Genomic DNA, 14,022 nt, shown 5'->3' with positions numbered 1-14,022 from the left:
GAACAATGCACAATGGTGTTTTTGGCATGTTAAAAACATAGTTCCACATCATTACATTTAGGATAATAGTGAAATGATTATTCTAGTGTGACTATACCATTAGTTATTTAACCTGAGCCCAATTAGTGGAATTAAAGTAATATGTACGGACACTTTTTATTAACAAGGAGCCCTATGGTGTAACAGTCTAGTGCTTGGATGCTAAATGCATGGCTGAGACTGAAAACTCTCCCAGCTGCCCAAAGTATACTTAACAACAATATTCTTTTTTTAAAAAACATTTTATTAGGGGCTCATACAACTGTTATCACAATCCATACACACATCAATTGTGTAAAGCGCATTTGTACATCATTCTCAAAACACTTTCTCTCCACTTAAACCCCCGACATTAGGTTCTCATTTTTCCCCTCCCTCCCCGCTCCCCCCTCCCTCATGAGCCCTTGATAGTTTATAAATTGGTATTTTGTCATATCTTGCCCTGTCCGACGTCTCCCTTCACCCACTTTTTGGCTGTCTGTCCCCCAGGGAGGAGGTCACATATAGTTCCTTGTAATCGGTTCCCTCTTTCCTACCCACTCTCCCTTTACCCTCCCTGTTTCGCCACTCACACCACTGGTCCTGTAGGGCTCATCCGCCCTAGATTCCCTGTATTTTCAGTTCCTATCTGTACCAGTGTACATCCTCTGGTCTAGCCAGACTTGCAAGATCGAATTCGAGTCATGGTAGTGGGAGCGGGGAGGAAACATTTAGGAATTAGAGGAAAGTTGTATTTCTCATCGTTGTTACATCGCACCCTGACTGGCTCATCTCCTCCCCGAGACCCCTCTGCAAGGGGATATCCAGTGGCCTACTAATGGGCTTTGGATCTCCACTCCGCACTCCCCCCATCATTCACTATGGTAAGATTTTTTGTTCTGATGATGCCTTATACCTGATCCCTTTGACACCTCGTGGTTGCATAGGCTGGTGTGCTTCTTCCATGTGGGCTTTGTTGCTTCTGAACTTGATGGCCGCTTGATTACCTTCAAGCCTTTAAGACCCCAGATGCTATACTTTTTGATAGCCGGGCACCATCAGCTTTCTTCGCCACATTTGCTTATGCACCCATTTGTCTTCAGTGATCCGTTCGACACCCCGTGATCACACAGGCTGATATGTTGTTCCATGTGGGCTTTGTTGCTTCTGAGCTAGATGGCTGCTTGTTTACCTTCAAGCTTTTAAGACCCCAGAGGCTCTATCTTTTGATAGCCGGGCACCATCAGCTTTCTTCACCACATTTGCTTATTCACCTGCTTTGTCTTCAGCGGTTGTGTCGGGAAGGGAGCATCATAGAATGTCAATTTAATAGAAGAAAGTATTCTTGCGTTGAGGGAGTACTTGAGTGGAGGCCCAATGTCCTTCTGCTACCTTAATACTAAACCTATAAATGTAGGCACATAGATCTATTTCCCCATCCGCATATAAATATATTTGCATATGTACATGTCTTTATCTAGACCTCTATAAATGCCCTTTTCCTCCCAGCTCTTTCCTCTATTTCCCTTGATTCTCCTCCTGTCCCACTATCATGCTCAGTCCCCACCAGGATTTCAGCACTTCCTCTTTGTTACGTTCCCCTTGAACAACAATATTCTTATTATTCGCATTTATGTCTTTTCAAGTCAACTTTTGATTTTCAGGAGGCCATAAGTTGACAGGTAGTTTAATAGACTCAACTCTGAGTGTCAAGGAAAAGACAAGATGTGGCACAAGGTAAAAACACGCGGAAAAGAAGAAATGGAGACATTTGAAAAGGATAAGAGCTGAAGTCAGATCACTTCAGTATTAATTACCCGACAAAAAGAAGCTTATTTAAATTTTGGAGTTTTAAGTTTCTTAATATAATATGTGTTATCGGTAAAGATGGAGGAAATGATTAAACAATATGTCATACTTTTCAGAATAATTACTCCACATTTGTAATTACTTAGAGGAGCTTTTCCTTAACCTCTCCTTATATTGCACACTGTAGATGAAATTATGGTAAAAGGAATCAATCAAAATGTAAACTATTAGTTTGGTTGTATTTATTTTTTTACAATCAATGAACCCCTAATGGAAATAGAAAAAGTAATAAAGAGTACCTAGTTAAATATTTTAGATCAATTTGTGAATTTTTTTCCATTAAAAGAATATAAATTGTATGATTCCATGTAGATATGGAGGCTGGAGTTTTGGGCTGCCTTTGACTCATGACCTTCATTTTGATATAAAAGAAGTCCCTGTCAATAGAACACTCACCAAGGTAATGCATGATCTTTGTTCTGGGATATTATATAAATGAGAATGCAAAATTGATAGGCCCAAGTATTTTCTTGATGTAAAAATAAAACTTGGTCACAATTAATCTGAAAAGCAATTTGACATTATTCAGTAAGATGAAGCTATATCTATTGCCAGGCAAAGTGTTCCAGTTGTATGTATGTTTCCAAAGGATATTCATATCTCACTACTGTGGAATCAATTTTGACACACAGAGATGCAGATACATGTACAAACATGTTTGCAATGTTCTTTCTTATAATTGACAAACATACTATTTCAAATGCCCATATTCCAATTGCTGCATTTTTATTTCATGAAAATTTCAGCAATGTAAATGAATGAACTTGGCCCCATAGAGCAAGCTGGCTGAATCTGCTGGGCATTGTTAATTAGCCAAAAAAAAAAAAAAACAGCAGAGAAGACTTTATAAAGTGTGTTTGCAGTTATAAGAATCTTTCAGCCTCAACAGAGCTCCACCATGTTCCTTAGGGTGGAAGGACTCAATTGTGATTTGAAATTACTCAGAGGGCCAGGGAGGAGGTATTCTGGGTCATGGTGATATTTTATTTCTCAACTTGGGAGATGATTAAAGTATGTGCTCTCTTTAAAATGTTTTCAAAACTGTAAATTGGTCTTACACATGTTTTACACATATTTTCTTATGGAGTAAATGCAGGTGTGTTTAATGTTGATGCTTAAAAAGATGGAGACCTAACTGAATTTGGAGATCAATAATCCTGTTGGCTATTTTTTTCCTCTAGGATAGCTCTGGGCTTTCAAACAACCAGAAGTCGCAGAATCAGACACATATGATAACCATATGATCAATTGTAGTTTTAGGAATTTTGAATTGTTTTGCACATCTTTTGTATTTGTTAGCAAGGGGCATAGACCTGTTAGGGGAAATAGAAAAACAAATATTCATTGAGTGACCATTATATGCCAAGCACCTTATACACAAACTACCAATTTCATCCTTACAACAGCTTTAGGAGATAGATATTCTATTTGGTCTATTTTAGCTGATTTGTACAAGGTCATATAGAAAGTAAATAGTGATCGGTATTCGAATGCCCTCCTTTTATCTGTTCTCCGCTCCACAGACACACATGTTCTTTATAAACAAAGGTGTTTCTAATATAAAATGATTTCTCTGAGTCAAATTTGTAATTTATAATTAGCAACTAGTTATTTTAAAATAAGATAGATTATTATTTTAACGTCCTGTGTTTTTGCCGTAGAAGATAAAGTCATTTAAAGTGAATAAACAGGACTAGAAAGTTAGTGCGAGAATTCCTGAATTGCTAAGCTAGAACCCAGTACCTTGCAAATGTATATAATTTATTCTATAATCTGGCCTACAGAGCATGTGTTTTTCTTATTATTACTCAGCACCAGAAGATCTTAGTCCTAGTCTCAGAATCACCATGGCCTAGACACACACATGGAGACAAGGATTTCTCTAGTCTGTGCCAGGCTGTGCCTGCGGAGGAGAGCTAGGAAAACTAACACTCAGTGCTATCACCCAGAACGAACTGTCTTTCCCACCTCTACCCATGCCCACAATAGAAACTCAGAGGCTTGTGTTCAACACGCTGGGGGGTGGTTCATAATCTTCCAAGATGCAAGAAGTTATTGACAAGTCAGAACTATTGTTTGAAATATTGATTCTATAGGCTGTGAGATGCAAAGACGGCCAAATGTTTGTATTTGAACCCAATATTGATCTCGACTTCGCTTGGAATTTGACAGGTCTGGTACGATCCTGAGGGCTATCACTCCCTTCCAGCTTATCTCAACAGCCTGAACAATTTCCTCCTGCGAGTTAACATGTCAAAACGCGACGCTGCCAGACATGGTAAAGTGACTTACATGGAAGTTTCTTGTATTGCCGCTTTCTACGCTCCATATGAGATGCACGCTAGATCATGCTTCTTCTCCGTGGCATGGAGTTTAGGACTTCTAAATCACAGCTCTGTGGAAGGTGCATGGGAGAAGTAATGACTGCCAGATGGATCATTCGGGATAATACCCTTCCCTTCCAGTTAATTTAGTGTGTTCAACGAGAGCACTAAATTAAATCGGGTCATAATACTGACTTTATGCTCATGCAATCGATGCCATGCTTATTCGTTACATCTCACAGGAAAATAATTTATAACTCTTCATTAAACTGGGACATTCTATCTGAAAAAAGGTTCACCGTATATTGAGCACTTGCCATATGAACCACGCTATTGAGGATGATGGCTAAGCCTTAGAGCCTCAGTTACCATGAGGATTATGGTTCCCCACTATTACTTCTCTGTGATTCAGAAGTCCAGTCCGAACTCATGGCCTGCCTGCTCTTTTGGTAAAACGCCACCCTGCTTCTGTGGAGGTAGATCGTCTATCTAGCCGGGTCTGCCGAGCCAGGTTTCTAGGACCTTCGGGGTAGTTCATTAAGGGGCATTTGGATTGGGAAAGAAATGAGTTCATTTTTTCCTCGTTCCATTACTGCTCACGAGACCCTTTGATTAAGCGCTTCAGTCAAATCGTTCCATACTGATCCTTAAAATCATATGGATAACTAAATGGAGAAAACCAGAGTGGCCCCATTGCTGGGCCACTGCGTGTGCGGCCCCGTGAATAGGGGAAAGACACTGCTCGTGTCGTTACTGCTGGGCGGAACAGTGTCTGCCGGATGTAGTGGCGAGCGCAGCCATAGCTGTAGAGAAAAATGCTCGTTCTAGCAACGGAATCTCTCCAAGTCTTTTCAGAGAAAACATGTTTCTTCCTAACAGCCTTGGCATTTTCTTAGAGGGAGGACCCATGAAGAAAACAACAAGATTGATATTCCTTAGATCTAGACTAGGATGCCAATAAAAGGGCTAGTCACAAGTGGTACATTAAATTAAATGGTGACGAAAGCCAGGTGGGGCTAGGGTAGCCTGGTTGGAAATGCTGTTGGACACTTAGCTTACTTGGCTTTCAGTAAGAAGGTCTTATTCAGCACAGAGGCTTAGCTGTTGCTGTGAAGATCATGGAAGTTTAGGAATAACAGACATGATGAGGAGAAATGTAGAAAAGGTATATATCACCGAGGACAAGAGATGGATGCAATTTTGAAGGGGTCAGTTTAATTTGATTGACATGTAATTCACATATCGTACACTCCAATCATCCAGTCATATTCGAAAGAGTTGTGTCATCATCACCACAATCAATGGTAGGCTCCTTCTTCCTCCTCTCATTCATGGTTACTAGCGGGGGCTTCTGCCAACCCTCCCCTGCCATGCTGTCTGAATGCCCTCCGACTCATTGTCATGGCATCATTGCTGACTCAGAGCGACCCCCGGAGGGTTGCTGAGACTCTCACTGTTTACTGGAGTAGAAAACCCAGTCTTGCTCCCAAGAAAACTCTTAGTCCAGTTGCTATCTCTATAGATTTACCGATCCTCAATTTCATATACAGGAAAACATACAAAATCAAAGCAAAAACAGCAACAATGACCGCAACAATGATCTAGAAGAAAGAAAGTATTAAAAACTGGAACAAACATACATTGCCTTGAAGGGAGCTCATAGGACAGCGTATATCCTTTTAACCTACCACAACTGCAGTCGTCCACCCTGTAGCATGCTCTTGATAACAAAGCCAATCCCATCCTTGGTCCTTGGAATGGATTCACCAGAGACTTAATCCACATGGGGTCATTGCAAGCAGGTTTTGGGTTTTCATCATCATCTATAGCCTTCTGCAAACTGGGTGAACAAAATTTAAGCTCTAGGACGTTTCCGTCTTGAGGGGGTCAGTTTTTTGAAACCTGTAGTCTGCATGTAGGAGCTCTTGTTTTGTAGGGCATGGAGTTGTTGACCACAAGGTCAGAAGTTTCAAAACCACCAGCTACTCTGTGGGAGAAAGATGAGGCTTTCTACTCCCATAAAGATCGAAAGCCTTGGAAACCCAAAGGGTCCTGTACCCTGGGTATAGGGTTACTGAGAATCAACTTGATGGTGGTGAGCTGGAGTGATTCTTCATGCCGTTCACCTGTAGGCCCACCTGGCTTTCATCACCATTTAATTTAATGTACCACTTGTGACTAGGCTTTTTATTGGCATCCTAGTCTAGAGCTAAAGAATATCAATCTTGTTTTCTTCATGGGTCCTCCCGCTGAGAAAATGTCAAGGCTGTTAGGAAGAAACACTGTTTTCTCTGAAAAGACTTGGAGAGATCCCGTTGCTAGAATGAGCATTTTTCTCTACAGCTATGGCTGCACTCACCACTGCATCCGGCAGACACTGTTCCGCCCAGCAGTAACGACAAGTCAGAGAAGCCGACAGTGACAGGTGAAATGCTGCTCACATTTAGAAATATGTGACTCCGACAGTTTTGTTGAGGCTCTTACCACTATATTCTGAAGTGATAGAGTATGAAGAACTAAGAATTCTAGAACATACATTATGTATTGACACTAAGAGGAAGCTCAATTTTTAAAATTTATAAACAGGCTTACTTTGAGCTAGATAGTGATTACTAGTGGTATGACTTATATTCCTTATTAATGTCTCTTCTATTAGGACAGTGGTAGCCTTCCATCTACTCAGGAAGCAGTGTGATTTATTTCAAAGGAGAAATCCATGTCATCCTGAATTACATTAAATATTTTGTAATGCATGGATGGGGTCCACCATGGTAATATCACTTGTGTTTAAAAATTAATTTAATTTCACCACAATAAAATTTGTTTTAAATCAATCCAATTATTTTCCTGCCACCTCCCTCCAAAAGCAACTTCTTTTAAGGCATCTTTGTTAGATTCTGCATGAATTGGGATTTTGCTTTAGCTGAAAAATTGATTTTCTTTGCATTTTAACATGCTAATAAGATTTTTTTAATTAGCTTTCCTTTGAAATGTCAATATCTATTATATTCACGGGGTTCCCTCTAGTGGTAAATTTAACATGAAAATTCTGGGTTTTCTGACAAAAAAAGATCGGCTGGTTTGTTTTCCCCAACAAATATAATATATTTGGGCCTTTTGTATATATATATTTTAAATATTGACAAGTTGCCCCAGTTCATTCTTGCCTTTTGTGGCATTAATAGCAGTGGTCAATCCCATCAGGAAGGGCTCATGCTAGATTTATAACTGTAGTGACAATAGCTACTGCCTTCATTATATGTTGTGTATAGAAGAAATTTAAGATTGATTCAATCTAATAGACATGATTTAACCCGTTACGCTTCCCAAGACGTTGTGCTGGCTGCTATAGTGACTATAGGGAAGATAATGATGTAGGTCCCTAACCTTGGCATGTTTACTCCATCTTTCAGCTAAAGATATGCATGAAAAACAACTAGACACTTATTATGGTTCAGCAGCACTTTCCATTTGCAAAGATTCCTCTGGTGAAACAGGGTATTTCTTGATACTGAAATACAAAGGGGAAATAAAAGAAATGTTTTCCCCTTCCTATATTATAATATTCAGCAACAGGGCTTAAGTAGACCCTCAAGGAAAACGGAATTGTAGACAAAACGAGAGCCCACTAATCCACATAAAAGATAAAATCACATTTCCCCAATGATGTGATCAAAATGATAGGTCAACTTTGTTACGTGGTTGTGAGTTCATTTTGGTTGGCTTAAAGCTGTACACATTACAGAATTCAACGTAAAAGCCAGTCACATTCTACTACTACATATTACAAATTTAAATTCATGGAAATGATAGAACTTTAGGATGCTCTATAATATCTGGATACTCTGAAATATAGATTGAGGTTGTGTGGATAAGCGGCAAGTGAGAATGTTTCCCTTCAGCTCTACAGGAATAAATCATTAAGGACATCTTTACTCCCATCCTCGGCCAGTCTTCTCTAAAGTTATTCACATGGTGCAGCCTCGACCGTCACCAAGTGGTCACTTTGGGCCCTATGTTGGCTCTGAGTAACCAAAGTCTTCTAAGGGAAGGTGTAAAGAACCTTGCTTCTGTTAACTCAGAACGGGTGATCAACTCTGGGGAGTCCCAATGGTATAAGAGGGATTGGAACTATGTGACAACTTCAGGACGCGCCCAGTATCTCTTAATCCTCTTGCGCGTGATGAAAGCTCCCAGGCAGAACGATGGTGACTCTCGGGAACAATGGGCATCTTAGAAGTGGCCAAAAGAAGACGAGATCCTCCAAGGCTATCCTACTGCCACACCATGGACAATGACATAGAAAGACACGGTCCTGGTACCTGTACCAATACCAGTTGCCACAAGTTGACCAACTCATGAAGACCCTTTGTATATCCGAGTAGGACTGTGTGCCATTGTTCTTAATGGCTGCTTTCTCAGACCCAGAGTACGGGACTTCCTTATAAGGCACCTCTGGATGATCTCTTCACACCAACCTTTCCGTTAGCAGCCACAGGTGGTAACCATCTCCGTACCACCCAAAGACTCCTGCGTCTGTTAAACCCAAAACAGCCAAACAAAGCAATCCCAGCCCACTGCCAATGAGTCAAATCTGATTCATAATGGCTCCAGAGGACAGAATAGAACTGTTGTTGAGCCGTTTAAGGAAACCTCTAAATAACTATTACCTTTTGGAGTTGTTTATTTAGTTATAACAGATTTCTAAAGTGTTACTAAGCTGCAAACATTTCAAGACCAGATAGAGAGAAGCTACATTTAAAAGTACCAGAGACAGGAAATGCTATCTTAAAATGATACATTTTGCCCCTCTCCAAAGATTCTGTGGAAAAAGTGTTTTCTTTTTTGGGTGAGGACTGATTTATATGGTGTTGATGGGAATTAGGAGAGATGCGTTGGGCTTTATTCACATTGTAAAAGAGTGTCGTGGGGTAGAATTTGTAGGATATTTTTTTAGATCATAGTACAAGGAAGAAAGCGTTCGTGAGTATTCATCGAAATGACGGTGTTTGTGATGCGCTGAACACTCGCTCATGAAGGCACTGTGTCTTGTTGCAGGCATCATCATGTACAGTCATCCCTATCCAGGAGTGCAAGACCAAGAACAAGCCACGTAAGCAAACGGTGTTGGCCTGCGCCCTTTCTCGGGGGTGCGGCTGAGGCGCTGGATAAGGGGCTATCATTGGAAATGACCATTGTATCAGAATGACTGTCAATCTAGTAAAGCTGGCGATGGATGTCACTGATGGGGATAAAGGAGGCTGGTGAAAGGGTGTCAAGCGAGTTGAGTTTGTTGACTGCAGATTCACGGAGTCTGCCGCGCTTCTAAGTCAAGTGCATGAATGCTTCCTCAATTCAAATTCCCTAAATAGCATTCGAGTCTGTCTGTGCTCAAGTACTGCATATGCCTCGCATACCCGTGGAAACTGAGGTTTTCCATCAATATCCCTAGTCAATTCAGAGGCACCAGAGCTCCATTTACTCCAGGGTCACAGCAGCATCATGCAGAAGGTATTGGCTGGCTGCCTTACAGGAAGCCCTGTTGGTGTCACAGCCAGCTCTTGTACTGGTTTGTTGATGGCTTTGGCCATGACTCCTGCTGAAAGGAAGAGAGTCCCACAAACCCCTGTTTTCCTCTCCCTGTCGCTCCCGGCAGGATCAGCAGTTTAATCGACATTTTAGTGGCACTCTCCATCCTGATGGGCTACTCGGTCACCACCGCCAGTTTCGTCACCTACGTCGTGAGGGAACACCAGACCAAATCCAAGCAGTTACAGCACATTTCAGGCATCGGTGTGACATGCTACTGGGTCACCAACTTCATCTACGACATGGTGAGTCGCGGGATTCACCACGACGGGACATCTCTCTGAAACTCGTTTACTCTGGTGTATTCAAGTCGTCACCACAAGTGCCCAAACCAGCCCACTGCCCTCGAGTGCATTTGTGGCCCAGTCCTCACCACAAACACGCGGCTGTTTTAAAAACGAATCAGTCTTGTACACACCCACCACCAGCCGGAGAAGAGTATGGCTCCCTTCCCCGTGGTCTGGGAAGCCACCCATGGTCTGAGAATGCCCAGTTCTCCAGGGCAGGGTTGAAAATGCAGAATTCTCAGGGCTACCCCAAAGCGGTTAAATCTATGCCTTCGGAGGATGCTGGTGGAAAGGCATTTTTAAGCAAGTTCCCCCAGGTGATTCTGAAACACATTGTCGTTTGAGAACCACTACAGTGAAGAAATAGGAGCTTAATGATGCGGCAGCGTAGTCTTGCCCAACGGTGCCAAATAGTCAAGTTTACAAAAAGTTCATCAGCTACACTGGAAAATCCGAAGTAGCAGCCCCTGCTGACTGGCACATTGGAGAAGATTAGTAGGGAAAAGAGTGGATGTATTTCATTGATCAGTCTCTCATTTGCATAAACTGATCCCAAAGTTCAGATGGGTTTGCTTGACTCCAAATGGGGCTGGGTTGGCCAAAAGCCCAGGATGGGTATGCGTTTGCCTAGTGATTATGGCGATATTGTCCGAGTTGCTGTAGAGATCATTGGCTTGAAGAGTTGGAAAGTAATTAACTGCATATTCATTTTGTTAATGTATCCAGTGAGGTCGGAAATGTGTTTCTTGTAGAAGTCAAATCTCAAAGAACGGTAATGACTGCTCTGGACTTAATAGTAGCTTTAATGTGAACTAACTATTAAGGAAGCTTAAAGTACACACTTCTGTGAAGGTCTCTGATTCTGTTGTCATATATTTTGTGTGCGTTCCAATTTCGGCAATTTTTTCACCAAGTAAAATTGCTGCCTCCTTTATATGTGAATCGTGCTGTAAACTCCTCAGCACTTAATACGAGAGGGGGCTTCAAAAGGTTCACGGGACAACTTCTTCTTTCCATTCCATTTTTCCACACACTTTTTGGGCAACCCGCCCCCACACACACACACACACACACACACATTTCTACTTGCCGATGAAATGTGGAGTTCTTTGTTTATGTACCTGAGAATTCAAGAATGTCTGGGACCCGCTGCCCTGCTGCTTTTTCTGAGAGTGGCTCACACTGATAACCAAGCTTTAGAAATCAACCATCAGAGGGAGTTCCAGCGTTCTAAATGAAATCAATAATTTGAAGACTGACTCTAATACCAAGCTACCTGGCTGCCTTATCTTTCTCACTGAACCTCTGTCGTCGAATGATCCCAAGTCTTAAAGCCTTGAGGCTGGAACACCAGGGACTCCTTATATGTCTATAACGATGGAGACTGGCTTGACCTCATATTGCAGGAGGCAAATTCTAAAATGAAACCAATGTTTAAAAAGCTGAATGTGTTTTTACAGCAACAGGAGCATAAATGAAAGTTCATTTCTTCAAATCTTTCTTGTTCCATGTGTTGCCGTTTTAAATGAGATGCATTATTGATTAAAAAAAATCTATCATATCTTAAACATTGTTTTACATATTCCCAAAGGTCTTCTATTTGGTGCCTGTAGCATTTTCAATTGGTGTCATCGCAATTTTCCAGTTACCTGCCTTCTACAGTGAAAATAATCTAGGCGCTGTCTCTCTTCTCCTTCTGCTGTTCGGGTAAGCTGCTGATTGAGCTATGAAAAAGGAATTAGCAGAATTAACTGCTCCTAGCAGCAAATGGGACCTCAATCACATTAGCTAATTTACAATTGTCTTGGGGTTTCATTTGACATGAGTAATAGCTAATAATACATTACACTTGCTAGTCCATGGTTTTTAAAGTATAATACTTCTGAAAATTACCACTGTTATTATTAATAAGTGTGGTACCTAACACTAATGAGCATTTATTGGGTGCCAGGTGTCATCTTTAGCAGTTTACACATGTAAATTTACATAAAGGTGGGTAAATGTGTATGCGTGGGAACTTATGCATTGATAGTTATATGACTCTATGTAGCATTATAAAACAAATACATATTTTTATCTATGCATCATAAAACAAGCATATGGGTCATTGGTTTTTATTTATACTTTAATAGATTTCTAAAACATGCATATACATTGTTGTTTCTTCATTTAGGATAATACAGATTGATATAAACAATGCTTGGTGTAGCAATTCTTCCTGGTTCAAATTCATGGGTGAGATCTCTTTCGTTAGCTATTGTGGCTGATGCTGGCCTCTTCCATTCCTAGTTCTGCTTCATTGCCCCCAGTGTTGCTCAAGTCTGCTCAGAACAGGCTATCTAGTTCTACACGGACTAACCTACATAGTCTATAGCAATGTCACTGTTCCTGCAACTTTATGGAATCTGTTCTAGTTAAACTTATGTTTCTGAGCAAATGAAATTTTGCTAGGAAGAATAGTGCAATCCCCATGGAGCATTCATTTGTAGTTGTAATGATCTAGGAATACACCAAGTTCCTCAAAATAGAGTTTTCTTCTGTGATTAAAAGAAAATCCCCCCCCATTTTTTAATGTGTATGTATTTTAAATTTTCAAATGATTTTTCTTTTCTTCCTTTCTTTTTGTAAAAAAGGGGAGTGGAAATGGGAGATCTATCCCCAAGGCTTGGCAACTACTTTCGAATGTTTACATTTACCTTGGTACTCTAACTGAGTATGTTGGTTTGCTTATTTATTTAGTAAAGAAGAACACAGAAGCATCATCTTAATTTTTAGCATGCTTAACTTACAGGTATGCAACATTTTCCTGGATGTACTTGCTGGCCGGGCTTTTCCATGAAACTGGAATTGCCTTTATCACTTATGTCTGTGTCAACTTGTTCTTTGGCATCAATACCATTGTTTCCCTGTCGGTGTTATACTTTCTTTCCAAGGAAAAACCTAATGATCCGGTAAGGTTCTTTCTTAGTTTGCTAAACTTTCCTCAATGTGCCAAAAACTCAAATGGAATGGTGTGTGTGTGTGTGTGATTTTGCATTCTTTAAATAGATAATACACATTTCATTTAATTCTGTTAAATGTAGTCAAACAACAACTTTCAGAATTCTTTTTAGGCTCAGTTAGGTTATTGCCTATGGCTGCATTTGTCCTGTGTTAAAGCTATTGCCATTTGGCAGGGCTAGCGTGGAGTGATGGACATGGAATCAGCTCTGTGACATAGCTCGAACCAAAAGCATTGCTACTGAGTTGAGTCTGCCTTATAATGATCCTACAGGGGAGCGTAGAACAGCCTTATAGACTTGTTTGAAAGCTGTAAATCTTTATGGAAGCAGACGGCCTCATCTTTATCTGATTGAAATTGCCAGCCTTAGCAACTTTAGCTCTGAACTACTCAGGGCCCCTTAGACAGCTTGTTTAGCACCACATAAAGCATTCAATCAACTGGTCAGCTAAACTTTTTACTAACAACTCGTTATGTATGGCGGTGACAAGGACAATGATTTAGTTATGTGGCTGAGTTAGGAACCACTTGAACATTCATAGAGGAGAAAAACCCTACTTCATTCCCTTTAGTCTACTTCACCATACGCATCAGTTCCCATTCAGAGTTGACAGTTATGATTGGTGAGAAGAGGTGCACTAACGGTGCCAGGCAATTGAGTGGAAAAGAATAGAGAGGAGATGACGTGAACTGAGAAACAGACAAGCCCACTCCAGGAGGAGGGAGAAAATTCACGAGGAGGAAGTGGTTGTGAATACCGTGAAAATGAGCCATTTGCTCCTCGTTGAGATGTTTTCTCTTCCTCTGTGTCATGTCACCAGGTTAGTCCCTCTCCGAGTAGAAATGACCGGAGGTTCTGGGGCATTACTGTGCTAACTACCTCCCTCATTCACGTTGCTGCCCTGACCCTGTATCCCAGTCTAAGACCCCTCCT

At 41.0% G+C, this 14,022-nt stretch overlaps 1 protein-coding gene across 1 annotated transcript in view; it reads left to right on the top strand.

Moving 5' to 3' along the window:
- ABCA12 (ATP binding cassette subfamily A member 12) overlaps positions 1-14,022 on the top strand; it is a 190,896-nt gene that overhangs the window by 156,727 nt on the left and 20,147 nt on the right. Inside the window, exons 37-42 of the mRNA XM_030887512.1 lie at positions 2,200-2,287; positions 4,060-4,165; positions 9,270-9,324; positions 9,868-10,045; positions 11,679-11,794; positions 12,879-13,038. Coding sequence (XP_030743372.1) covers positions 2,200-2,287; positions 4,060-4,165; positions 9,270-9,324; positions 9,868-10,045; positions 11,679-11,794; positions 12,879-13,038 — 703 coding nt within the window. The remainder of the gene's footprint in view (positions 1-2,199; positions 2,288-4,059; positions 4,166-9,269; positions 9,325-9,867; positions 10,046-11,678; positions 11,795-12,878; positions 13,039-14,022) is intronic.

Source organism: Echinops telfairi, unplaced genomic scaffold, assembly GCF_000313985.2.
Source record: "Echinops telfairi isolate 266 unplaced genomic scaffold, ASM31398v2 ScPeMD7_3;HRSCAF=10, whole genome shotgun sequence".
Taxonomy (NCBI): Eukaryota; Metazoa; Chordata; class Mammalia; order Afrosoricida; family Tenrecidae; genus Echinops; species Echinops telfairi.
The sequence above is the reverse complement of the archived record's forward strand: the minus strand, read 5'-3'. Positions and strand labels throughout refer to the sequence as shown.